This window comes from Loxodonta africana, chromosome 11 (genome assembly GCF_030014295.1).
Source record: "Loxodonta africana isolate mLoxAfr1 chromosome 11, mLoxAfr1.hap2, whole genome shotgun sequence".
In the NCBI taxonomy this organism is placed as follows: domain Eukaryota; kingdom Metazoa; phylum Chordata; class Mammalia; order Proboscidea; family Elephantidae; genus Loxodonta; species Loxodonta africana.
The window spans coordinates 23,592,549-23,615,987 of NC_087352.1; the positions used below are offsets into that span (position 1 = coordinate 23,592,549).

The 23,439-nt window shown below is 52.6% G+C and overlaps 2 protein-coding genes across 2 annotated transcripts; one reads left to right on the top strand and one right to left on the bottom strand.

Moving 5' to 3' along the window:
* Positions 1-247: 247 nt before the first annotated feature.
* On the bottom strand, positions 248-3,061 carry LOC135232685 (prostatic spermine-binding protein-like). Its single transcript, XM_064293183.1, has 3 exons — positions 2,980-3,061; positions 2,749-2,806; positions 248-524 (listed from the first exon to the last, which is right to left on the bottom strand). The coding sequence occupies exons 1-3, from the start codon at positions 3,059-3,061 to the stop codon at positions 248-250; spliced, it is 417 nt and encodes a 138-aa protein (XP_064149253.1).
* TTYH1 (tweety family member 1) lies at positions 3,001-21,894 on the top strand. The gene is made up of 14 exons (XM_064293385.1): positions 3,001-3,185; positions 6,491-6,669; positions 9,113-9,224; positions 10,072-10,292; positions 12,895-12,990; positions 15,033-15,105; positions 15,570-15,645; positions 16,117-16,172; positions 16,377-16,469; positions 17,260-17,352; positions 20,505-20,647; positions 20,783-20,828; positions 21,153-21,233; positions 21,514-21,894. The coding sequence occupies exons 1-13, from the start codon at positions 3,060-3,062 to the stop codon at positions 21,189-21,191; spliced, it is 1,353 nt and encodes a 450-aa protein (XP_064149455.1). The 5' UTR covers positions 3,001-3,059; the 3' UTR covers positions 21,192-21,233; positions 21,514-21,894.
* Positions 21,895-23,439: the final 1,545 nt, after the last annotated feature.

Consider the following 23,439-nt stretch of genomic DNA (forward strand, 5'->3'; position numbering starts at 1 on the left):
ACAACAAAAATGGCGGCTCTACAGCTAGACTGCCAGGGTTCAAGGATCTACAGCTGGGCTGCCTGGCCACTTCCTGGTTCTGTGATCTTGGCCAAGTAATGCTACCCTTTTCAGGGTCACAGGTTCCTTATCTGTAACCTGGGGATAATCATAGTACCTACCTCATGGATTGTTGTGAGGATTAAATGAGGTAATCCATATAAAGCTCTTAGAAGAATGACACACTCATAGAAGTGCTCATTAAGTGTCAGCCACTGTCGTCATCATCACCATCATCATCAGTACCATTGTCATTACCATAATCGTTATCATTATAATCATTACCACCAACACCATCATCATCCTCACTATCGTCACTGTCTTTGTTATTGTGATCATCGCTGTGATCATCATTCTCACGATCACCATCATCTTCACTATTATCACCACCACCATCATCAATACCATCACCATCCTCACTATCATGGTCATTGTCCTCATCATCATCATCATCTTCACTATTATCACCACCACCACCAGCATCACTATTATCACCATCATTAACATAATCACTATCATATCACTGTCATCATCATTACCATCATCATCACCATAATTTTTACTATTATAATCATCACCACCACCATCAATATTATCATCATCCTCACCATCATTGTCATCATCATCTTCACCATCACCATCATCTTCACTATCATCACCACCACCATCATCATCATTACCACCATCATCAGTACCACCATCATCACCATAATCACTACCATTATAACCATCACCACCATCATCAGTATCGCCCCCATCATCATTATCCTCACCATCATCACAACCACCACCACTATTATTTTTCTTCCTCGTGAATGTGATGGGCACCTGCTCCCCAGCCCTTTCTCACCAATCTGGGGCAAAATATGGGGCTGGGGTAGGTGGAGCCTTAATCTGCCTATCTTCTTCCCACTCATCTCAATCCCCCAGGGGAGGCCAGGTATGAAAACTCCAAGTGGTAAACTCTAGTCCTGCTTCACAGCAAGGTGGGACTGCTGGTGTGGGATTCCTGGGAATCTTAGTTTTAGCTCCAACACTGACTACCTGGGTGGTGGCATCATTGTGGCTAGGTTCCCTCCTAAGGCCTCTCCTTCCCCATCTATCATTATGGTATCAGTGGGTTCCTGTGAGACTGAACATAAGTAGTAGCTTGAAAAAATGATTTATAAACTGTAAGGTGAATGGCAAGGGGTAGGGGATCTTTATATACATTGAAGTATTCCTTACTCAGTTTGGAGAGGTTCTTAAACATGGGAGGCACGCTTATAAAGATAGAAGGGGCCCCTATGTAGATGAGTAGGCTCTTTATACAAGTGGGAGGGAGGGTCTTTATATACATAGGAGGGGTCTTTATGCAGAAGTGAGGGGTCTTTACATAGGTTTTTTTTTTAATAGACTATGTTTAGAGAAGTTTTAGGTTCAAAAAAAAATTGTGCAGAAAATACAGGGAGTTCCCATATATCTCCTCTCTCTACTGCACACTGTTTCTATTATTAACAGCTTGCATTCCTGTGGTATATATGATACATATTATTAGCTAAAGTTTATGAATTACATCAGGGTTCTTTCTTTGTGTTGTACAGTCCTATGGGCTTTGAAAAATGCATAACTTATGTGTCCACCAAAAAGGTCTTGTGCTACAGCTATTCACTCCTCCCCCTCCTTACACGGGTATGAGGGGTTTTTATACGTTCTGGATCTCTGGTAGCTCAGTGGTTAAGAGCTCAGCTGCTAACCAAAAGGTTGACAGTTCAAATCCACCAGCCACTCCTTAGAAACCATATGGGGCAGTTCTATGGAGTCACCGTGAGTCAGAATCAACTCAACGGCAATGGGTTTGGAGTGATCTGTATAGACAGAAAGTTTTGTATATAGAAGTTGTGGTCTTATGCAGGCTTTTAAAGGGAGGGGGAGGCTTTTACCCAAATGCAGGCGTGCTTCACAGGTGAGAGCACTCGCAGACAACAGGGATTTTTTTGGGGGGGTGAAAATATGCACCCCAAAACATTCTCTAAAACAAACTACATCCACATCTACAAATCATTGATATTGATTATATTCAAGTTGTGCCGCCGTTCTCACTATCCTTTTCCAAAATATTCCACCATCATTTACATAAACTCAATGTCCCCTAAGTAAAAACTCTCCCTTTCCTTTCCCTCCCACCCCTGATAACCACTAACAATTATTGGCTTCTATATATCTGCTTAAAGAGCCTGGGGGGCACAACGGTTAAGCCCTGGCTGCTAACCAAAAGGTTGTCCGTTGGAACCCATCCAGCAGCTCCATGGAGGAAAGACCTGGTGATCTGCTTCTGCAAAATTAACAAAACAAAATTAAAAAGCCGAGCCCCTTGAAGTCAAGTTGATTCCGACTCATAGCGACCCTGTAGGACAGAGAACTGCCCCCCAGTTTCCAAGGCTGTAATCTTTACGAAAGCAGACTGCCTCATGACTGGTGCGTTGGAACCTCCAACTTTTAGGTTAGCAGCAAAGCAGTCAAGGAAACCCTACGGGGCAGTTCTACTTTGTCGGATAGGGTCACTATGAGACGAAATCCACTTTATGGCAACAGTTTTTACATGATATGAAGGGTCTTCAAAAAGGAACATTATTTTTTAGGGTGACAGCGTAGTACGAGGGGCCTTCTATAGATAGGGAAGGCTGATATTTTCAAGGTGCTTGACAGGCCTGCGGCCTGGATGCCCACCGTAGCCGCGCTGTAACTGCGCGGGCTGCAGGTGGGAGCGATGACGGAGAGGAGGCGTCTGCAGGATGAGGAAGGAGGACTGGGGCCCATTCTAGGTGCTCGCAGTCCCTCCTGCAACCGCCAGGGGCAGCACAGTCTCCGTCCAGCCCGCACCGCCCCCCGCCTCCCCCCACATCTCCGCCCCCTACCCCCTCCCTCCCCCCGCAGCGGCTCCCTTGAGCCCCACCAGACCTTGCTCCGCCCGCGCCCAGCTCGACTCCGGAGGCGCCCGCAGCCCCGGCGTCCGCCCCACTGCCCCCTTCCCGGGGGCCATGGGGGAGCCCCCGGGATACCGGCCCTCGGCTTGGGTTCATCTCCTCCACCAGCTGCCCCGCGTCGACTTCCAGCTCCGCCCGGTGTCCAGCGGCTTCGCGCCCCAAGAACAGGAATACCAGCAGGTGGGGCCGGGAACGGGGTCCTGGGGGTCAAGGCTAGGGAACCAGAGCTGCTGGGTCCCGCGGGAGGAGAACGCTGGGTGACAGATTCCTGTGTTTCCCGGGGGCGGGGGCCGGGGCTGGACTTTGGGGTGTCTGAGGGAGGAGGAGCCTGGGGAATGCCTGGAGACTCTCCTGGGACGGGGCCCCTAGCTCCTTAAATAAGGGGGTTCTGGGGGCCTGGGCCCCTGAGTCTCTGAACAGAGACTGGGGGTCTTGGATTCCTGGGTCTCTGAGAGAGGAGCTGCCAGGGTTGCTAGCCTCCAGGATCTTTTTTGGGGGGGTGGAGTAGGTCCACCCTCCTGTGTCCTAAAAGATGACCCCTCCCCCCGTGGGATCAGGGCAGGTAAATATGTCCCAGTTAAGATGGGACCCAGGAGACAGAAGACCTGGTAATGGTGAAGAGGAAAAGGGCTAGGGGGTGCCCCGGTTCTGGGGTGGGGTTGAGAACCTGAAATGGAAAACGGGAGGGATGAGAGGTGGGAAAATGGGGTGGAGGGGTTGGAAGAGAAAGCATCCAGTCCGTCCCAGGACAGAAGGGGTAGTCGATCCGGGCGCCAGAGTGGAGGGGAGTGCAAAGATGAGGTTAGGTTTGGGGATTGGGGATGACAGAAATGGGTCGTGGCAGGAGAGGCTGGTGTGGAAACATTACAGAAGCTGGGGTCCCCTGGGAAGGGGGCCCAGCCTCGGTCAGCTCCAATCGCCGCAAAAGGACTGTCCCCTGACCCGGTTTAATTCAAGTCTTTGACTTTGAGATTAATGAGGAGAAAGGCTTGGTTGAGCTGGGAATCGGGGTGGGGGAATTAGAAGCCCTGGAATGAGCGTTGGGTCCTGCCTGTAGTGTCTGAACTCCTTGGATCTTTCCTAGGGAGCCCCTCAGGAAAGGGAGCTAGGGATGCAAGAGCTTAGAAGGAGGAGAGGGTCCTGGAAAAGCAGGAAAGGAATGTGTGCTGTGTTCTGAGCTATTTGGGTCACGGCTGGCACAGCTGTGAGCAGCTCCTCCCCGCCTCCTCCCTGGCGCCCCCTCTCCCTACCCATCCCACCTCCTCCACTAAACGGAGACCTGGGACCATCATACCCTCACCCACAGTCTCATGCCCAGTATGCCCAGGTTCCCTCACGGTTACACAACCACAACCTCCAGTGGCACTTTAGACTCACAGCTATGGCTGCGAGAGTCACACTCCCTCACAGCCATGGAGACCTTCCTACACTGACAACCACACAACCAGCCTCAAGGCTCCAGGCACACTCAGGGTCCCATGACGAGTCACAGCCAGGGCACTCAATGGAGACACAGAGGCTCACACCACCCCCAACACGGTCAGAGTTGCAGCAGGGGGACACACACAGTCACACACACTCAGGGTGGGTATTCCTCCACAGGGAGACACACATGCACACTTTCATACACACTCTTACATGCACGTTCATGTGCTGTCACACTCACACACTCATACACGCAGTGACCTGCCAACACCAACCTGCACGGACACACACTCACACCTCCAGACGCTACTCATGCACTCAAATAACTGTGCCCAGAAACACAGAAATGTCCGTAGATTCACTCTCTCACATGGGCAGGTGGAGGTGAGCCCACAAAGGCACACACTCACTCACACATGCACAGTCACTCACACGTGCACACTCTTAAACACCCACATGCACTCACACACTCTCATTCACTCACACTCTCATTCACACTCACTCACATACTCTCACAGACATTTACATACACACTCATATACACACACACACATTCATGCACTCACACATTCATCCGCATACTCACTCATGCATTCACACACACCCCTGTAAGGGAAAACAGTGCTGGCGAGCTCAGAGGTCTGCGTCTGGTCCTAAGGTTGCCTCCACCTAGTTGTGGGGCTGAAGGCAAGTTCCTGTCCAGCTCTGGGCCTCCAGTTCAGCGTCTGTAAAACACACAGCTTGCAGAGCATCCACTGTAAACTCCCTGCCACACGAGAAACCCTGTCACTCTGCAGGGCGTACCCAGCTCCGGACAGCTCTTCTGTGTGTCTGTCCTCCCAGCTCTTGATTCCCTCTCTCTCTCTCCTATTTCTGACTCTCTACTTTTCTGTATCTTTCTGTGTTTGAGTATCTGTCTGCTTCTCTATCTGACTCTGTTCTCTCCATCTCGGATTCCATCTCTGTTGGTCTCTGTCTTTTTCCATCTCAGCCCTGCACCTGTCTTTTTCCTTTGCTGTGTCTTTCTGCCTTTGTGTCTTCCTCCATCTCTCTTCTCTCCTCTTCCTCCTTCATCTCCTCCTCCTTCTGTCTCTTCTCTCCTCCTCCTTCTCTCTCTTCGGTCCTCCTTCTCTGTCTCTGTTCTCTCCTTCTCCTCCTTCTCTCTCTCTCTTCTTTCCTCCTCTTCCTTCTCTCTCTCTCTTCTTTCCTCCTCCTTCTTCATCTCCTCTTCTTCTCTCCTCCTCCAACTCCCCCATCTCTCTCTTCTCTCCTCCTTCACCTTCTTTCTTCTTTCTCTTTACTCACATATACATTCACTCATGCACACTCATTCATGCACTCACACACCCCACTGCAGTCTCTCCTCCTTCTCTTCCTCCTCCTCCTCCTTTTTTCTCTCTCTCTCTTCCCCCCCCCCTCTTTCTTCTGTCTTCACTCCTCCAGTCTCTATCTCTGAGTCCTACACACACACTGTCACAGAAGCAGAAGCCACCACACACCCTCTGTGAGTCCCTGGCTTATAGCTGTGGTGGGTGTAAGGAGCTCAGCAGGAGGGGAGAGAAAGAGCAGTGAGTGGGGAGAGCAAACAGGGAGGAGGGAGAGTAAGCCTGCCTGGAGCAGACACCCCTGCCCACTCCCTGATCCCACACAGTTCCAAGGAAACTCCTCAGGTTCTCAGAGATGCTCCACTCCACCTGCCTGGTTGCACTGAGGAGGAAACCAAGGCTCAGAGAGGGAGGCCAAAGGTCACACAGCCATTGGAGGGAGAGCAGAACTAGAACCCAAGACTTGAGCCTTCTCTTTGGAACTTCCCTCCACTGACCCGGCCCCTTCTCCCAGAGCCCCAGCTGTTAGCTTGGACAGGGCTGGAGACCCCATTTTTCCCCCACCAACCTGAACATCAGAAGGTTGGGATTGGTGTATAGTCCCTGATCTGGCGAAGGACTCCTCCCATCTCAACTCAGAGATCTAAGGCCAGAACCCCCAGCCATGCAGGGAGGGAGCTCTGAGTCTGGAACACACAGGTGCCCATGGAGGCCTAATTTCACCCCCTTTCCCAGGCCTTGCTCCTGGTGGTGGCCTTGGCAGGCCTGGGCCTGGGCCTGAGCCTCATCTTCATTGCTGTCTACCTCATCCGCTTCTGCTGCTGCCGGCCCCCAGAGCCACCTGGGGCCAAGAGCCCCCAGCCCGGAGGAGGCTGTGTTACCTGGAGCTGTGTGGCGGCCCTTCTCGTCGGCTGGTAAAGGGGCCCCAGGGTGGGTGGGGAATGGGGACAAGGCTCCCCAAGCTCTCCGCCAGCCTTCCTGATGGTGTCTTGGGGCATGGGAGTAAACAGGAAGGAGGAGACTCCCCTGAAAACAGAATCCCACTTCAGCCATGCAGCAGGGAACATTTGATGTATGGAGAAACTGAGGTTCAGAGAAGCAAAGTGACTATCCCAATGACAGCCAGCCTGGCAGGAAGGAGTAGGGGTTAAGAGCCGAAACTGGGTGATCAGACTACCTGTGTTTGATGGCTATCTCATCGAATAGCTCTACAATCCGGGGAAGAGGGGGTGGTGATGTAATTTTTCTGGGCCTCAGTTTGTGCATCTATAAAATGAGCATTACAGTAAAACCCACCCCATAGCTACTGGTTTTAAAAAAAAAGCTCCTGTTGAGTCAATTCCGACTCATAGAGACCGTGTAGGACAGAGTAGAACTGTCCCATAGAGTTTCCAAGGAGCCCCTGGTGGACTCGAACTGCCAGCCTTTTGGTTAGCAGCCATAGCTCTCAACCACTATGCCACCAGGGTTTCCACCCCACAGTTACAGTAAGATTAAATGAGATAATTCACAATGCCTGGCTCACAGTTGTGCTCACCAACTGTGTTAACTAATGATGTCACTCATTCATTCATTCACTCATTCAACGAGTCTTTCATAAGCACCTACTATTTGCTGGAAGATACTGAACAAGCCAGAGGAGGTCCCTGCCTTCACGGAGCTAAGGTTTCCTAGCCCTGGTGGTACAGTGGTTAAGCTCTAGGCTGCTAACCAAAAGGTCAGTGGTTCAAACCTACCAGCTGCACCATGGGAGAAAGATGAGGCAGTCTGCTTCCATAAAGATTGCAGCCTTGGGAACCCTATGGGGCAGGTCTACTTTGTCCTATAGGATCGCCATGAGTTGGAATTGACTCCACAGCAATGGGTTTTCATGGAACTGACATTCTAGCCCAGGAGACAGGCAATAACTGGATATTACAATCCAAGAGCACCTACTGTGTGCCCAGACCTGAGCTAGTCTTATTCCTTCTTACAATCGCCTTGATGGATTCAGGGTTGTCACATCCATTTTTGAAAGAGGATGGGTCAGAGAGAGAAGTGAACTTTTCAAGACCTCTTGGCTAGAGTGGAAGAGTGGAGATTGGGACCCAAGTTAGCCTGACTCCCAAACCCATCTGAACCCAAGGACCTCCTTTGACCTGCCCAGGGAAGAGAGAAAGGGGACTTGAGGACACAGAATTTAGCAAGTGCCCGTGCTGAGCACAGGTCACCCCCAAGCAGCACCCCCAGGTCACAGACAGCTGTCCTAGCCCACAGATTAGGGTCCCAATCCCCACAGCTAGCAAGTAGAGGAACCAGAGGTGGTTGCTCCTACAGCCCATAGGTTAACCTGAAAGTCGATTCCCTCCAAGCTAGACTGTGCCACTCTCCGGTACTGCTAGAAGAAACAGTGTGTGATTCTGGAGGTGGGGTGGGGGCTGGGTGCCCTATATCCAAGATGCTTCTTCTTCAGGAGCTCATGAGTGGGGGTGGACGGGGGTGGTGGACAAAGGCCCAGTGGGGGAGAGACACGGCCCCAGCCTCCACCGCCTGGGAACAAGAGGAGCTTTGTGGGACTCTGAACAATGAGGCAAGGGCACTGGGGCTTGGCGTCAGATCCAGTGCCCAGGGTGGGGGCCCCCATGCGTAGCCCCAGGCTCGGAACTGTGAAGGCGACCATCTCCCTCCGCCCAGTCGGGCTCTCGCCCCCTCCACCCTGGAACACATAACGGGGGAGGGGCATGGGCCCCGCATTCAGACCCCACAATAGAGCCCTGTGTGCTGGCTGGAGTGGGGCGGGGGCGCCGGCTTCTTGCCCATTCTCCCTCCCACATTCCCTTCCCTCCCTCCCAGCTGGCCAGACGCTTGGGTCCCAAGGGTGGGAGGAAGGCTGGGAGCGATAGGCTCCTTGTCCCCCAGGAGATGGTGAATGGGGGTCTGCACCTCTAGAAACCCCCGAGTGGCAGGGGTGGGGACTTTCGATTCTTGAGGGGACAGGTACTGAGGACTGGATTCTTGGATAAGGATGAAGGGGATGTGTGTGAGGCTGGCATCACTGGAGAGGAGGACCTCTTATCCTGAGACTGGGTGTGATTTGGGTTTCGCTCTGGGGAGATGTGGGTTAAATTCGGAGGCTCCCTCCCCTCTGCCACTCCACCCACCATTAGCATCACAATGACGTCCCTGCAGCCGGGGGAGTGAGGCCTTCCCGTTACCTTGACAACTGGTGGGATCCGGGGCTGGAGAAGTTCCTTTCCCACGATGGACTGGACCAATGGCGTGGGGGTGGGGGGGCGGGATGGGTGTATGAGGAGATGGGCTGTGGCCCCCAGGGTCCCAGGACCGGCTGAGATTTCCCCTCCCTTCTCCTCCTCTCAGCGCCGGTATTGGCATCGGTTTCTATGGCAACAGCGAGACCAGTGACGGGGTTGCTCAGCTCAGCTCTGCACTGCTGCATGCCAACCACACACTCAACACCGTTGACCACCTGGTGAGGGGCCAAGTGCTGGCCAGACCCCAGACCCACACCCAGACTGGATCCCCACACCATGACCCAAGACCTATGCAGACCCAGGCACAGAGGGACCCCTCCCAGAGAAATGGGAGTTAAGTCAAAGACCCCAGATGTGAAACTTAGGACCCAGAACTTCAGGTTCAGACTTATATTTGGAACTGTGTGTTCAACTTCTGACCCTAATCACAAATAAAGGACCTCTGATGTGGGACCCACAGAGCCTTAACCTAGCTCTGGAAGTAGAGACTCAAACCCAGACCCCAAACTCATATCCAATTCCAGCTCTGGATGTCAACCTGAGACTTATATCCCAAACTAGACGAAGAGCAAACTCTGAAGATCCCAGACCCTGACCTAAGATCAGATCTAGGGCCACAGACCTAATGCTTGCCCTAAAGGGACCTCAATGCTGAGACTCAGGACCTAGACAATAGGCTTCAGCTCTAATCCCCAGACCCAGAATTCCAGACTCTGATGGTGAAACCCAGCCCAACCTCAAATCGTAGATTTCATATCTAGTTTCAGATCCTGGACCATGGGCCCCAGACTTGAGACCCCAGACTCAGGAAGGCAGATGCAGAATTCAGGCCTAGAGGCTCAAGTCACTGACAGCCCAGAGCTCCTGATAAAAGCCACAGAACTCCATGAACTTGACCTCAGACCCCCCCCAGACCCCTCCCTTCCTCAGTTCTCAGATACCCCATACCTCAGATCTCAGGCATCCAGTACAGTTCACTCTTATGTCACCCTCACAACCTCATCCCTAAACCCCAGGGTCCCCATAGAATGGCCTTCCCAGACCTTAGACCCACCCTCCCTCCAGGTGTTTGAGACAGTGGAGAGGCTGGGTGAGGCGGTGAGGACAGAGCTGACCAACCTGGAGGAAGTGCTCACTCAGCGCACGGAGCTGGTGGCTGCAGCCCGGGGGGCCCGGCGGCAAGCAGAGGCTGTGGCCCAGCAGCTCCAGGGGCTGGCATTCTGGCATGGAGTGCCCCTGAGCCCCCTGCAAGTGGCTGAAGACTTATCCTTTGTGGAGGAGTACAGGTGAGTGAAGGAGCCCCGATGGCACAATGGTTAAGCTCTAGTCTGCTAACCAAAAGGTTGGCCATTTGAACGCACCCTCAGCTTCTCCTCCCGTAAAGATTACCCATTGCCGTCGAGTTGATTCTGACTCATAGAGACCCTATAGGACAGAGTAGAACTGTCCCATAGAGTTTCCAAGGAGCACCTGGTGGATTTGAACTGCCCACCTTTTGGTTAGCAGCTGTAGCACTTAACCACTATGCCACCAGGGTTTCCCCCAGTAAAGATTACAGCCTAAGAAACCCCAGGGGGCGGTTCTACTCTGTCTCACAGGGTTGCTCTGAGTCTGAATCGACTTGACTGAGATGGGTGTATTGTCACAGGTGCAGTTCAGGTTGTTAACATTGCACTTTATAGAGTTGTGAGATTCATGAGGATAAGAATCATTGCCTTGCTTTGCTTATTTCTTTCTTGGTTGCATTAAGAGTGCCTATTCAGGTTGTAAGGAGCCCTGGTGGCGAAACGGTTAAGCCTTCGGCTACTAACCAAAAGGTTGGTGGCTCGAACCCACCCAGTGGCTCCTGGCGGGGGTGGAGGAAGACCTGGTGATCTGCTCCCATGAATATTACAGCCTAGGAAACCCTATGGGGCAGTTCTACTCTGTCGCATGGGGTCCCTATGAGTCGGAATGGCACACAATGACAGCAGGTGAGTGATCACTCTTGCCACCCTGTACAGCAGTAGTTCTCAACCGGATGGCAACTAGTTAGATTTAGGTTAAGTATTAACTAACAGAGTAAAATCTGTGAAAGCTGGAACCTGTATAAGGTGGAAACCTGTCAGAGAAGGAAAATTCAAATATTTTCCACTAAAGAGAGAGTAACAGAAAAGTAGTGAATGCACGCTGTCAAAGGTGGAAAACTTGCCAGACCCAGAAACACAAGGCAGTCCCGCCAAGTTCTGGCTCTCAGAGGTGTTACTGTATTTTCCACTGAAATGAGCAATAGAAAAGTGGTAAGACTGCATTGCACCCTGTCAAAGGTGGAAAACTTATGACACCCAGAAAAACAAGCAGTCCCACCAAGTTCTGGCTCTCGCAGATTTCACTGTATTCATTATTCATTATTAAATAATACTTAGTTTTTCCTTATTAATATTAAAGCTAATATTTAAGTGAGCCCATATGCTTGACACTTCTGACAGCTTAATGTGTATTCACTCATTAGCCTCACGTCATGAGGAAACTGAGGCACAGGAAGTAAAATTACTGGCCCAAAGTTATACAGCGAGTGACTGGAGGGGCTGGGATTGGAACCCAGGCAGTCTCTGCATCCATATACCATGCTCTTGAGTTGTGGTTAGGATCCTCACTGCATCCCTGGAAATGAATAGCATAGCTCCATTTTGCAGAGTGGGGGTGGGGACCTGGAGCTCAGAGAGGCCAGATCACTTGTTCACACTCACAAAGCTGGAGTGTGTGATCCAGTCAGGATAGATCTCAGGACTCCCACCCCAAACCTGAGGTCTAAACCTCTACAGTGTCCTCCCTCCCAATGCACCCATTACACCAATGCGTGAGGGGGGTGTCGCATGGCCAGGAAGAGCTAGGGCATGAACTTGGGGGCACTCACCCCTTCAAAGAACTTAGAACTTGGGTTCTAAGTCTGGGCAGAGCTGGGGTGTGAACCTGGGGACTTTGCCACTTCTGAGGCTTGGTGGGGCATGAACTTGGGTTCTGAGGCTAGGTGGAGCTGGGGTGTGAACTGGGGCCACTGTCTACCTCCTCTGCGGCTGGGTGGAGATGGGGCATGAACTTGGGCCCTGAGGCTGGGTGGAGATGGGGCATGAACTTGGGCCCTGAGGCTGGGAGGGCCTGTGGCATAAACCTGGAGGCATTACCTACCCACTCTAAGTCTGGCAGAACCAGAGCTTGGGCTCAGGTTCTGACCTGGATGGAGGTTGAGCACGAACTTGGCTCTGAACTGGGAGGAGCTAGGACTCGAACTTGGGTTCTGAGCTGGGTGGAGCTGGGGCAAGAACTTGGGTCCTGAGCTAGGCAGATCTGGGCAATGAACTTGGAGGCGCTACCGGCCCACTGGTCTGGGAGCGTCAGGGCTTTTAACTGGTTCTGCCCTGTTCAGTCATGGCCAAAGAAGCGACACCGGAACAGACCCAAATTTTTAAAATTTGGGTGAACCTGAACGATAAACAGAACGGAAAAACTAAGGGTCAAAGACCTGCTGGAAACTCAATCTTCCTCTTAGAAAACAAGGGCAGATGTGTGTTGCGTAGCAACCAAATCTCTTGCCAGTGGGATTTTGAGCAGAGCCAGAAACAGTGGTGCCCCGCTCAAAGATGGCAGCCAACCTTGTCCACAGACCTGCCAATAATCCAGTCTCCTGATTCAGGGTCCTAAAAGGGCTCCCTACACATCTTCCAAGTCTCCCATTCTAGGGCTTCGACCTGTAATTTGTCCCAATCTGGTTATCATTCCAGTTCACTCAAGTTTTAAAAATTCGAGTCTGTTCGAGTTTTCCTTTGTGCGCCATGACTGGTTTGAACCAGTTCAAAGCCCTGGAGGTCCAGGCTTGCTGCTTCAGTCCTATGCTCGCTCCCTCCCCAGGTGGCTGGCCTACGTCCTCCTCCTGCTCTTAGAACTCCTGGTCTGCCTCTTCACCCTCCTGGGCCTGGCGAAGCAGAGCAAGTGGCTGGTGATCGTGTAAGTCTGGGCAGCCTTTACCTCATGGCCAGTCTGCCATCCCTGTCAGCACACCTCACAGTGTGATTCCGGTCTCAGATGGATCCCTGCTAGTCTTCTGCTCAGCAGTGTGCCTAGCATCATCCCTGGCAGGCAGGTTCTCATGCAATCTCACAACTCTCTTCTAAGAGGGACCACATTGAATTCATTCATTTGTTCCACAAATAGGAATCCCTAGGTGGAACAAACGGCTAACAAAGCTGGCTGCTACCTGAAAGGTTGGAGGTTGAAGTTCACCCTTGGAAGAAAGGCCTGGTGATCTACTTCTGAAAAAGGAGCCATTGAAAACCCTATGGAGTAGAGTTCTACTCTGACACACATGGGGCCACCATGAGTCCGGGTCGGCTCCATGGCAACTGGTGGTGGTAGTGGTTCCACAAATGTCAGTGGAGTTCCCCGTCTGGACCAGGCACTGTGTGTACTGGGGCTGGGCTCAGAGAGAGCAGTCAGACTGCACCCAGCCTGTGGGCAGCTGGGAGCAGACCTGGAAACAGGCAACAGAGTAAAGACGCTATTATAGTCAAAAAATAATAACGTTAATAAAAGTAATGTTTGCAATGATGATGAGGACGATGATCGCTGGCCTCTGTCGAGTGCTGTGCATCTTAACTCCTTCCAAGCACCCACAAAGGAGGTCGTTGTTAGCTGCTGTTGAATCAGCTCTGACCCCACGTACAACAGAATGAAACGTTTCCCCGTCCAGCACCATCCCAGGACCACCGGTACACTCAGGTCCGTTGTTGCAGCCGCTGTGTATTTTGAGTGCCTTCCAACCTTGAGGCTCGACTTCCAGCACTAGATCAGATAATATTCTGTTGTGATCCATAGGATTTTCATTGCCTAATTTTTGGAAATAGGTAACCAAGACTCTCCTCCTAGTCAGTCTTAGTCTGGAAACCCCACTGAAACCTGTCCACCATGGGTGACCCTGCTGGTATTTTAGATACAGGTGGCATAGCTTCCAGCATCATAACACCACATGCAAGGCACCACAGTACAACACGCTGACAAACTGGGTGGCTTACGAGAACATAAATTTATTCTCTCACAGCTCTGAGGCTAGAAGTCTGAGTTCAGGATGTTAGCAGACCCATGCTCTCTCTGAAGGCTCTAGGAGAAGATCCTTTCTTGTTTCTCCTGGCTTCTGGTAGCTTCAGGCGTTCCTTGGCCATCTTCTTGATCGTTGGTATTTCTGAATCCATTGGAGTCATTGGAGACCGGTAAAGCAGGACCACAGTGGGATTTAAACCCAGACCTTCAGTTTGGGGTTCCCTGAGTCCCCCTCTTCCTCTCTCACCACCCTAAAGACCAAAACCAAACCAGTTGCCGTTTCAGTTGACGCTGACTCATGGTGACCCCATGTGTGTCAGAGTAGAACTGTCCTCCGTAGCATTTTCAGTGGCTGGTTTTTTGGAAGTAGATTGCCAGGCCTTTCTTCTGAGGTGCCTAAGTGGACTCAAACCCCCAAACTTTCAGCTAGCAGCCCAGAGCATTTAACCATTTGCACCACCCAGAGAAAAACCATGAGGTGAACGTCAGTCCTGGAGCTGTCCACTCCTTGAAGGAGACTGGGCTGAGTTAGGGGCTGACCAGACTTCAGATGCCATCTTGATTCCGGAAGCTGGAAGAGTGCTTGAGAAGCACTGGACTTCTGCAGAATTTAAAGATGAAGAAATTGAGGCCCAGAGATGGGCAGTTGCCTTCCCAGAGCCCCAGAGTGAGGCAGGGGCAGAGCTGGGCTGTGATCCAGGCTGCCTGCCTGCCAGCCTGGGGCCCTTCTGGCAGCTTACTTCTCACCTCCACCCCGCTGGCCTCTCTGGGCAGGGTCCAGATGTTCAGTTTGACGTCAACAACCACCCTCCCCACTAATTTCTCTGGTCCTAATTCTGATCCTCTAGGCTCCAGAGGTTGGGGGGACTGTGAGGGGATTTGGGGTGGGGGAAGGGAAGAGGTAGAGAGATTAAGAACCCAGAGCCCACCCCATCCTTCTGTCCCCACTGTAGGATGACAGTGATGAGTTTCGTGGTTCTTGTCCTGAGCTGGGGCTCCATGGGCCTAGAGGCAGCTGCCTCAGTGGTGAGTGCTGGGGGGCCAGGCTCCTGGTCTCTGGGGCTGGAAGGCCCAGACTCCTGAGTCTGAGGAAGGCCTGGACTCCTAGGTCTGAGGGATGAGGGGACTGGGGGCCAGGACTCCTGGGTCTGAGGCAGGAAGGGGCTGGGGTCCTAGACTCTCAGGTCTGAGGGAGGAAGGAACTGGGGTCCCAGACTCTTGGGTCTGAGGGAGGAGGAGACTGGGGGCTGGGACTTCTGGGCCCTGAAGGAGGAAGGGCTGGGCACCAGGACTTCTGGGTCTGAGTGAGGAGGGGACTGGGGGATGGGACTCTTGGGTCTGAGGGAGGAAGAGCTGGGTGCCCAGACTCCTGGGTCCCCAAGGACTAGAGAGAGGAGCTGGGGACAGAGTTCTCTAGTTCTCTGATTGTGGGAGTCTGGAATGGAGTCATTCTCAGGTCTGAAGCCCTCCTTTCTCCGTGCCTCCCTCAGGGCCTCAGTGACTTCTGCTCCAATCCAGACACCTACATCCTGAACCTGACCCAAGAGGAGACAGGGCTCGACTCAGGTGATCTGCCGATCCACCTGGTTTCCTCAGGTGTCCCCCGTGCCCAGCCTTGTTTGGGGTGGGGTGGGAGTGCCACGCATAAACCATGCCCTGCCTGGCCCCCCAGATGCCACCTTTTCCAGACACAGGAGTCAGGGGAGGTGGTGGAGCTGGATCTTCAAGTTTAGGAGGATTTGGCCACCTGGAGGAAATGCAAAGAGCACGTTCTAGTCAGGGGAAAGATGGCAGAAGGGGAATTTGGACCTCTGCTTTCTGGGGAGGGTGTGGAGACCAGGATGTGCCTGGGGGCAGGAGGGATTTGGAGCTGGGAGCGTTGGCCGGTCTTCGAATGCCAGGTCATCGGGATCACAGAAGGGTTCTTGAGGTGAGGAGTGGCCGGAGCACCCAGGTGGACATACAAGACGCTTCCCCCAGAGGGTCTCGGAGGTCCCAGATCCTCATGACTCCTCCCCTCTCCTCCTCCTGCTTCAGACATCCTGAACTATTATTTCCTCTGCAACCAGGCGGTCTCCAACCCCTTTCAACAGGTTAGGGCTGGGGGCAAGGGGAGTGGGTTTTGAGGGGACCTGGAATTCGGACTCCGGAAAGGGAGGAGAGAGGGGCTGGGGGCTTGGATTTCTGGGTCCTGGGGGAGGAGGAAGGTGTCAGGGGCGCAGAGCCCTGTGTCCTGAGAGAGGAAGCGGTGCTGGGGCGTGGACTACTGGATTCTCTCTCCTTCTGTCTTTCCCCAGAGGCTGACTGTGTCGCAGCGAGCTCTGGCCAACATTCACTCCCAGCTGCAGGGCCTGGAGAGAGAAGCAGTTCCTCAGTTCCCCTCTGCACAGGTAGGCCTGCAGGAAGGGAGGAGGTATGGGTGGAGCCTGTCGGTGGGCGGGGCCAGTGGAATGGGGCGGTTCGGCTGGGTGTCGGGAGAGCCTCTGGTGTGAGCGAGGCCTTCTGAGTGTGCTAGGCAGAGTAGGGTAGGTTTGCCAGATGTGGGCAGAGCCTGCAGAATGGGGTGGGGTCTGGGTGGGCTTGGTCTGGGCAGCGCCTACGGATGTGAGTGGGGGCTGCGAAATGGGGCTGGTAGGACGGGTGTGGGCGTGGCCTTCCCGGTGTGGGTGCGTGGGCGGAATCTGGGGTAGGCCGATATGGGCAGGGCCTTTGAGTGTGGGTTGGGCCTGCGGAATGTAGCCTGTCAGCCAGGTATGGGCCGGGCCGGCAGAATAGGGCTGATCTAGCAGGTGTGGGTGGAGACTTCTGAGTGTGGGTGAGGCCAGCGGAATGGAGCGGCTCCTCTGTGTTTGGGCAAGATCTTAGACTGTGGGCATGGCTGGCAGAATGGGGTGGGTTGGCCAGGTGTGGGCGGGGCCTTGGGGGTGTAGAAAAGGCCAGTGAATGACGGGTCAGGACCTCCACACATCGACCTCAAGAGAAGGAAGACGGGGGTGTGGGCAGGACTTTTGGAGTGTGGGCGGGACCTGTAAAACGGGGCGGCACTTCCAAGTATGGGCGGGGCTGGAAGAAGGGTCGGTACCGGCAGGTGTGGGCGGGGTCTACAGAGTTGGGCGGAGCCCAGGCGATAGGCGGTCCTGAGCTGTAGTTGGAATAACAATCTCCCTTTTCCCACCTCAGAAGCCTCTGTTGTCCTTGGAGGAGACACTGAACGTAACAGAGGGAAACTTCCACCAGTTGGTGGCACTGCTGCACTGCCACAGCCTGCACAAGGTGAACCTGCACTCCTTCCCAATTCCCCCTTCCACAGAGCCTCTGCCTGGACCTACAAAACGGCCTAACAGACCTGGGCTCCAATCCCAGCACTGCCCTTGTCAGGCTCTGTAACTCTGGGCAAGTGGCTTGCCCTCTCTGGGCTTCAATTTCTTCCTGGCACTACAAAAGGCAGGGTGAGGGAATTGATCCCTGCCTGCATTGCATTGCAAAGCTGTCGTGAGGATGAAAGAACGTTTATGCATATGCAGATACAGTCAAAACAGAACTCCCTATTTCCCTGACATCCCCCTCCTTCAGCCTTCAAACCGTAAAAACGAACTAGTTGCCTTCTAGTCAGTTGCAACTCATGTAGGCCCCCATGTGTGTTAGAGTAGAACTGTGCTCCAAAGGGTTTTCCATGGCTGATTTTTCCAAAGTAGATCTTCCCGCCTTTCTTCTGAGGTGACTCTGGGCGGACTCTACCCTCCAGCCTTTCAGTTAGCAGCCCAGCGCATTAACCATTTGTTCGCACCGCCCAGGGGCTCCTCCCTCAGCCTTCATTGGCTCAGTTACAGGCACCGCCCACCCACCCCCACCCAATTGCTCAAGTCAGAAACCTAGAACTATCCTTCTTTAAAAAAAATTGTAGGGAAAACATACATACCAAAACATCTGCCAACACAACTTCCACATTTACAACTCAGCGACATTGATTACATTTTTATGTTGTGACACCATTATCATTATAGAATATCCCTTTTGTCTGCTTTTTGCTCTCTGCTCTTACCTCCCATAACCATTCCACCAGCAAGCTCTGTTGGCTCTTCCTCTAAAACCTACCTGGAATCCAGCCACACCTCACCACCCCACCGATGCTGCCCTGGACAGTGCCATCCTCAGCTCTCGCCTGGATGTCTGCAAAAGCTTCTTCCCTGTGGCCCTGCCTACACACCCCACCTGTCCTCCATGCCACAGCCATCTATCCTTTTAAGACACAATCCACGCAACTCTTCCTCTGCTTAAAACCCTCCAGTGATTCCCACTGTGCACAGATTAAAGTCCCAACTCCTTGCCCTGGCTACATCTCCAGCCTCAGCACCTTCCACCCTCTTCCTCAAACCAGTTACCCAGTTGCTCTTGAGTAAACTCCATGTGTGTTAGAGTAGAACTGTACACCATAAGGTTTTTAATGGCTGATTTTTTCAGAAATAGGTCCTCAGGCCTTTCTTCTGAAGTGCTTCTGGGCGGACTCGAACCTTCAACCTTTCAGCTATCAGCTAAAGAGCATTAATCATTTGCAGCACCCAGGGATTCCCTCTTCATCAAACACTTTGCAGTCCAGTCGACTCCAACTCATAGCGACCCTATGGGACGGAGTAGAACTATCCTATAGGATTTCCAAGGACTGCCTGCTGGATTCAAACTGCCAACCTTTTGGTTAGCAGCTGAACTCTTAACCACTACGCCACCAGGGATAATGGTAATAAAATTTAACATGTATTGACTGTCTGGGGCAATGGTGATTCAGTGGTAGAATTCTTGCCTTCCACGCAGGAGACCTGGGTGTGATTCCTGGCCAGTGCACCTCATGCGCAGCCACCGCCTATCTGTCAGTGGAGGCTTCCACATACTATGATGTTGAACTGGTTTCAGCAGAGCTTCCAGACTAAGATGGACTAGGAAGAACGGCCTGGAGATCTACTTCTGAAAATCAGCCAATAAAATCCTGTGATCACAACCGATCATGGGAATGGTGCAGGACCTTTGAGGGCTAATGTTCACCTGACCCAAGCCATATTTTCAACCACCTCATATGTGTGTGAAAGCTGGACAGTGAATAAGGAAGACCAAAGAAGAATTGATGCCTTTGAATTATGGTGTTCGTGAAGAATATTGAATATACCATGGACTGCCAGAAGAACAAACAAATCTGTCTCGGAAGAAGTACAGCCAGACTGCTCCTTAGAAGCAAGATGGCGAAGCTTTGTCTCACGTACTTTGGACATGTTATCGGGAAGGACCAGTCCCCGGAGAAGGACAGCATGCTTGGTAAAGTAGGAGGTCAATGAAAAAGAGGAAGACTCCCAACAAGATGGATTGACACAGTGGCCTCAATGATGGGCTGAAACATAGCAATGATTGTGAGGATGGCACAGGACTGGCCAATGTTTTGTTCTGTTGTACATAGAGTCACTATGGATTGGAACCAACTCGATGGCACCTAACAACTACTTTACCAAGTGTGACTGCTGGAAGTACTCGCTGCTGTCAAGTCTAAAGGACAGAGCAGAACTGCTCCATAGTGTTTCCAAGGCCATAATCTTTAGGGACGTGCAACCAGAATGCTCCTTGGAAGCAAAGATGGCGAGACTGCATCTCATATACTTTGGACATGTTGTCAGGAGCGATCAGTCCCTGGGGGGAAAGGACATCATGTTTGGTAAAATAGAGGGTCAGCGAAAAAGAGGAAGGCCCTCAATATGATGAACTGACACAGCGGCTGCAACAATGGGCTCAAGCATAGCAAAAATTGTGAGGGTGGCACAGGACTGGGCAGTGTTTCGTTCTCTTGTGCACAGGGTCGCTAGGAGTCAGAACCAACTCAACAGCACCGAACAACTATCTTTAGGGAGGAGTCCTGGAGGTGCAGTGGTTAAGAGCTCGGCTGCTAACCAAAAGGTCGGCAGTTTGAATCCATCAGCCACTCCTTGGAAATCCTATTGGGCCCTTCTACTCTGTCCTGTAGGGTCACTATGAGTCAGAATCAACTCCATGGCAATGGGTTCGGTTTTGTTTGTTTTTGGTAACCTTTAGGGAAGCAGACTGCCACACCTTTCTCCAAGAATTGGCTGGTGGGTTCAAACAGCTGACCTTTCAGTTAGCAGCCAAGTGCTCAACCACTGTGCCATGTATGCTCCTTCCATAAAGATTACAGCCAAGAAAACCCCACGGAGCAGTTCTGATCTAACACATGGTGTCGCCATGAGTCAGAATTGACTTGATGGCAACTAACAACAGCATTCACGCCATTGGACAGAGGAGGACACTTAGGCTCAGAGAGGTTGGGTAACTTGTCCGGTATCACACAGCAGGCATCTGACTCGTGCATACAGTGTGTGTTGGGGGTGAGGGGTATTGCCTGCTGATGCCCTCCCCCACCTGCCCCCCAGGACTATGGTGCAGCCCTTCGAGGCTTGTGTGAGGATGCCCTGGAGGGCCAACTCTTCCTGCTGCTCTTCTCCTTGCTGTCTGCAGGGGCCCTGGCCACTGCCCTCTGCAGTCTGCCCCGAGCCTGGGCACTCTTCCCGCCCAGGTCAGGACGGGGGGAGAGGGCAGGGTCCTGAGGGGGGAAAGAGGGAGGGGGCAGGATCCGTGGGATACTGGTGGGGGGTGCAGCCCCCTGATGGCTCCCATCCTGTTTCTCTGCCACTGCCCCCTTGCACCCCAGTGACGACTATGATGACACAGACGATGACGACCCTTTCAACCCTCAGGTATTGGACTCCTGGGTCTGAGGAAGGAGGGGGCTGGGGTCCCAGACTCCTGGCTCTGAGAGAGGAGGGGACCAAGGGCTGGACTCCTGGGTATGAGGGAGTAGAGAGCTGGGGCTCAGACACCTGGTCTGAGGCAGGAGGGGCTGGTGGTCAGGACTCCTGGGTGTGAGGGAGGAGGGGGTGCAGGTCAGGACTCCTGGGTCTGAGGGAGGAGGGGGCTGGGGGCCCAGAGTCCTGGATCTGAGGGAGAAGGGAGGGGCTGGGACCCCCACCACACCGCCAGGTCTCCCTGCATCCCCCTCAGCCCACACCTTCCATGCACAGGAATCCAAGCGCTTCGTGCAGTGGCAGTCATCTATCTGAGCCTCTTCTCCCTGCCAGACTGGAGCCAGCCCCCCATCTCCGGTGAGCTTCCTGAGTGGCACCCAAGCATCCAAAGCCTGGCCTCTGCCCTCCTCTCCCAAACTGAGAATTCAGATTCCAGACGATGAGGGAAGGAGGCCCAAAGAAACCTCCTTAGGCACCCTCACCCACAAACCACTCTTCAGTTTTATTTTCTTAACCTCTCTTTACAGGAGGGGCCGCGGCCCCCCATTTCACAGGAAGTAATCTGGGGATCCGAGGGCAGGGGGCATGCTGTGTGCAGATTGCCCCTGGCCTGGGTTCACCCTGTCTCTCTCCACAGTTCCTTCCCTGGAGGCCGGAGAAGACCCCACTAACCCTGCCTGACTGGGCTCTGACCACTAACACCCCTGGCCATGGATACCCCAACAGGACACCTCCCTGCCCTGCCCCCACCCCTCCCTCCATTTCTCCTTAGCCCTGGGAGTAAGCTGAAGGGCGCAGGCCAGGGACCAGGGCTGGCCAAGGAGGGGGACAGCCAGCCCCGTAACCCCCATCCCTGGCAGGCAGCCCCCTCCTCTAAAGGACTGAGCTGGGGAAGGGGCCACAAACCCTTCCCCCACATCCCGGTGGGCTCAGGCCTCCTGTCTGAACTCATGGCACTAACTTGGAATGGGCTGATTTGAAATAAAAGAAAAGACTTTATTTTACAAGCAGCCATGTCCTTCTTACTTCTCTTGGCTGGAGCTGATAGGGGTTCTGTGGATGGGGGGTATCCCCTGCGGCCTCTCTCAACAGGCCTCTGGGCCTCCAGGTGTTTCTGCTCCTGTCTAACCCCTACAGTGGTTCCAAAGGGCTTGTTCTTTTTTTAAGAAAAAAATAGTAACTGCTTTTGCCTGCTTCTAATAATAATACACGTGGCCTGACACAGGAAATGACAGATGTCCTTGGGATAGAATAGACAGTCTAAAAATAGATCTAAGCGTATGTATATATGTATCTATGTGTGTGTATCTCACTCTGTATAGACATAGATGTCAGAAGACATATTTCAAGTCAGTGTGAAAAGGACCATTTGCTGTTTGGTTTAGAAGCAGTGCTGGCATCACTGGCCCTCCATCTGGAAGAAAACTTTCTAAATCAAACCAAAAACCAAATTTGTTGCTGTCGAGTTGATTCTGACTCATGGCAACCTCATGTGTTACAGAACAGAACTGCTCCTTTCTTGGCTGTGATCTTTATGAAAGCAGGTTGCCAGGCCTTTCTTCCATGGTGCTGCTGGGTGGGTTCGAATTGCCAACTTTTTGGTTAGTTGTTGTTAGATGTCATCGAGTCAGTTTCAACTCATAGCAACCTCATGTATAACAGAACCAAACATTGCCTGGTCCTGTGTCATCCTCACTATCGTTGCCGTGTTTGAGCCCATTGTTGTAGCCACTGCGTCAATCCATCTCATTGAGGGTTGTAAAGATGACACAGTTGGGGCATCTGACCTCCTCTAACTTCATGAGGGAGAGAAAAAATTACCATTAGTATCGGCCCAAAGCTGATTCCTATGAGGTGGAGGTCAGATATACCTCCTCTCTCCGACCTTTTTACCAATTCTGATACCAACCATCCCTGCTATGGACTGGCTTCCCCTCTGCTGGGTTCGATAATTCACTGCCATGGCCACACAGAATTTACAGACCATACTCACAGTTACGGGGTTTATTAGGGAAATAATAGGTTACAATTCAGGATCAGGAACAACTCAGGATACAGTTCTTCGATCAGGACTCCTCTTCTCAGCTGTCCTGAGCTCTTGTTTAGCTCTACTAATAAGTGCCCAGGGGCACCCCACTCCACCAGAAAGCCTTCTGCTTCAAAATGCTCAGCTCTCTTGCTCTGTGGGTTGGCACACACACTATAACCACCTTGCTCCATGGGCTGGGAAGCCCACCATAGTTTCTTGCCAGTCTCCTGCCCCTGCTGCTGCCATTTCTCTGCTGCCACTTCCCGCCACCTCCAGCATTACAGCTGTCTGTCTCCTAAGTCTAGGAGATTCTCGGTACAGGGATCCTGGGTCCAAAGGACATACTACCCTCCTAGCTCTTCTTTCTTGGTGTAGTGAGGGCCCTCCTGTCTGCCTCTGGGATGGCTCATTTTAAGTCTAGCGGATGCACGGGTTCCACACACCTCAAAAGTGCCATGCACCTTATTTGTATTATTAGCAAGCTGTTCAATCCCCTTGGTGAGCCATAAGCACCTTATTTGCATAGTCCCACCC

Coding starts and splice junctions, on each gene's coding strand:
- LOC135232685 (XM_064293183.1), bottom strand. CDS start 3,061: ATGGCCCCCGGGAAGGGGGCAGTGGGGCGGACGCCGGGGCTGCGGGCG. Junction 2,807..2,979: donor CTGGGCGCGGGCGGAGCAAG/GTCTGGTGGGGC, acceptor CTCATCCTGCAG/ACGCCTCCTCTCCGTCATCG. Junction 525..2,748: donor GCAGTTACAGCGCGGCTACG/GTGGGCATCCAG, acceptor TGGTGATAATAG/TGATGCTGGTGGTGGTGGTG.
- TTYH1 (XM_064293385.1), top strand. CDS start 3,060: ATGGGGGAGCCCCCGGGATACCGGCCCTCGGCTTGGGTTCATCTCCTC. Junction 3,186..6,490: donor AAGAACAGGAATACCAGCAG/GTGGGGCCGGGA, acceptor CCCCTTTCCCAG/GCCTTGCTCCTGGTGGTGGC. Junction 16,173..16,376: donor TCTCCAACCCCTTTCAACAG/GTTAGGGCTGGG, acceptor GTCTTTCCCCAG/AGGCTGACTGTGTCGCAGCG.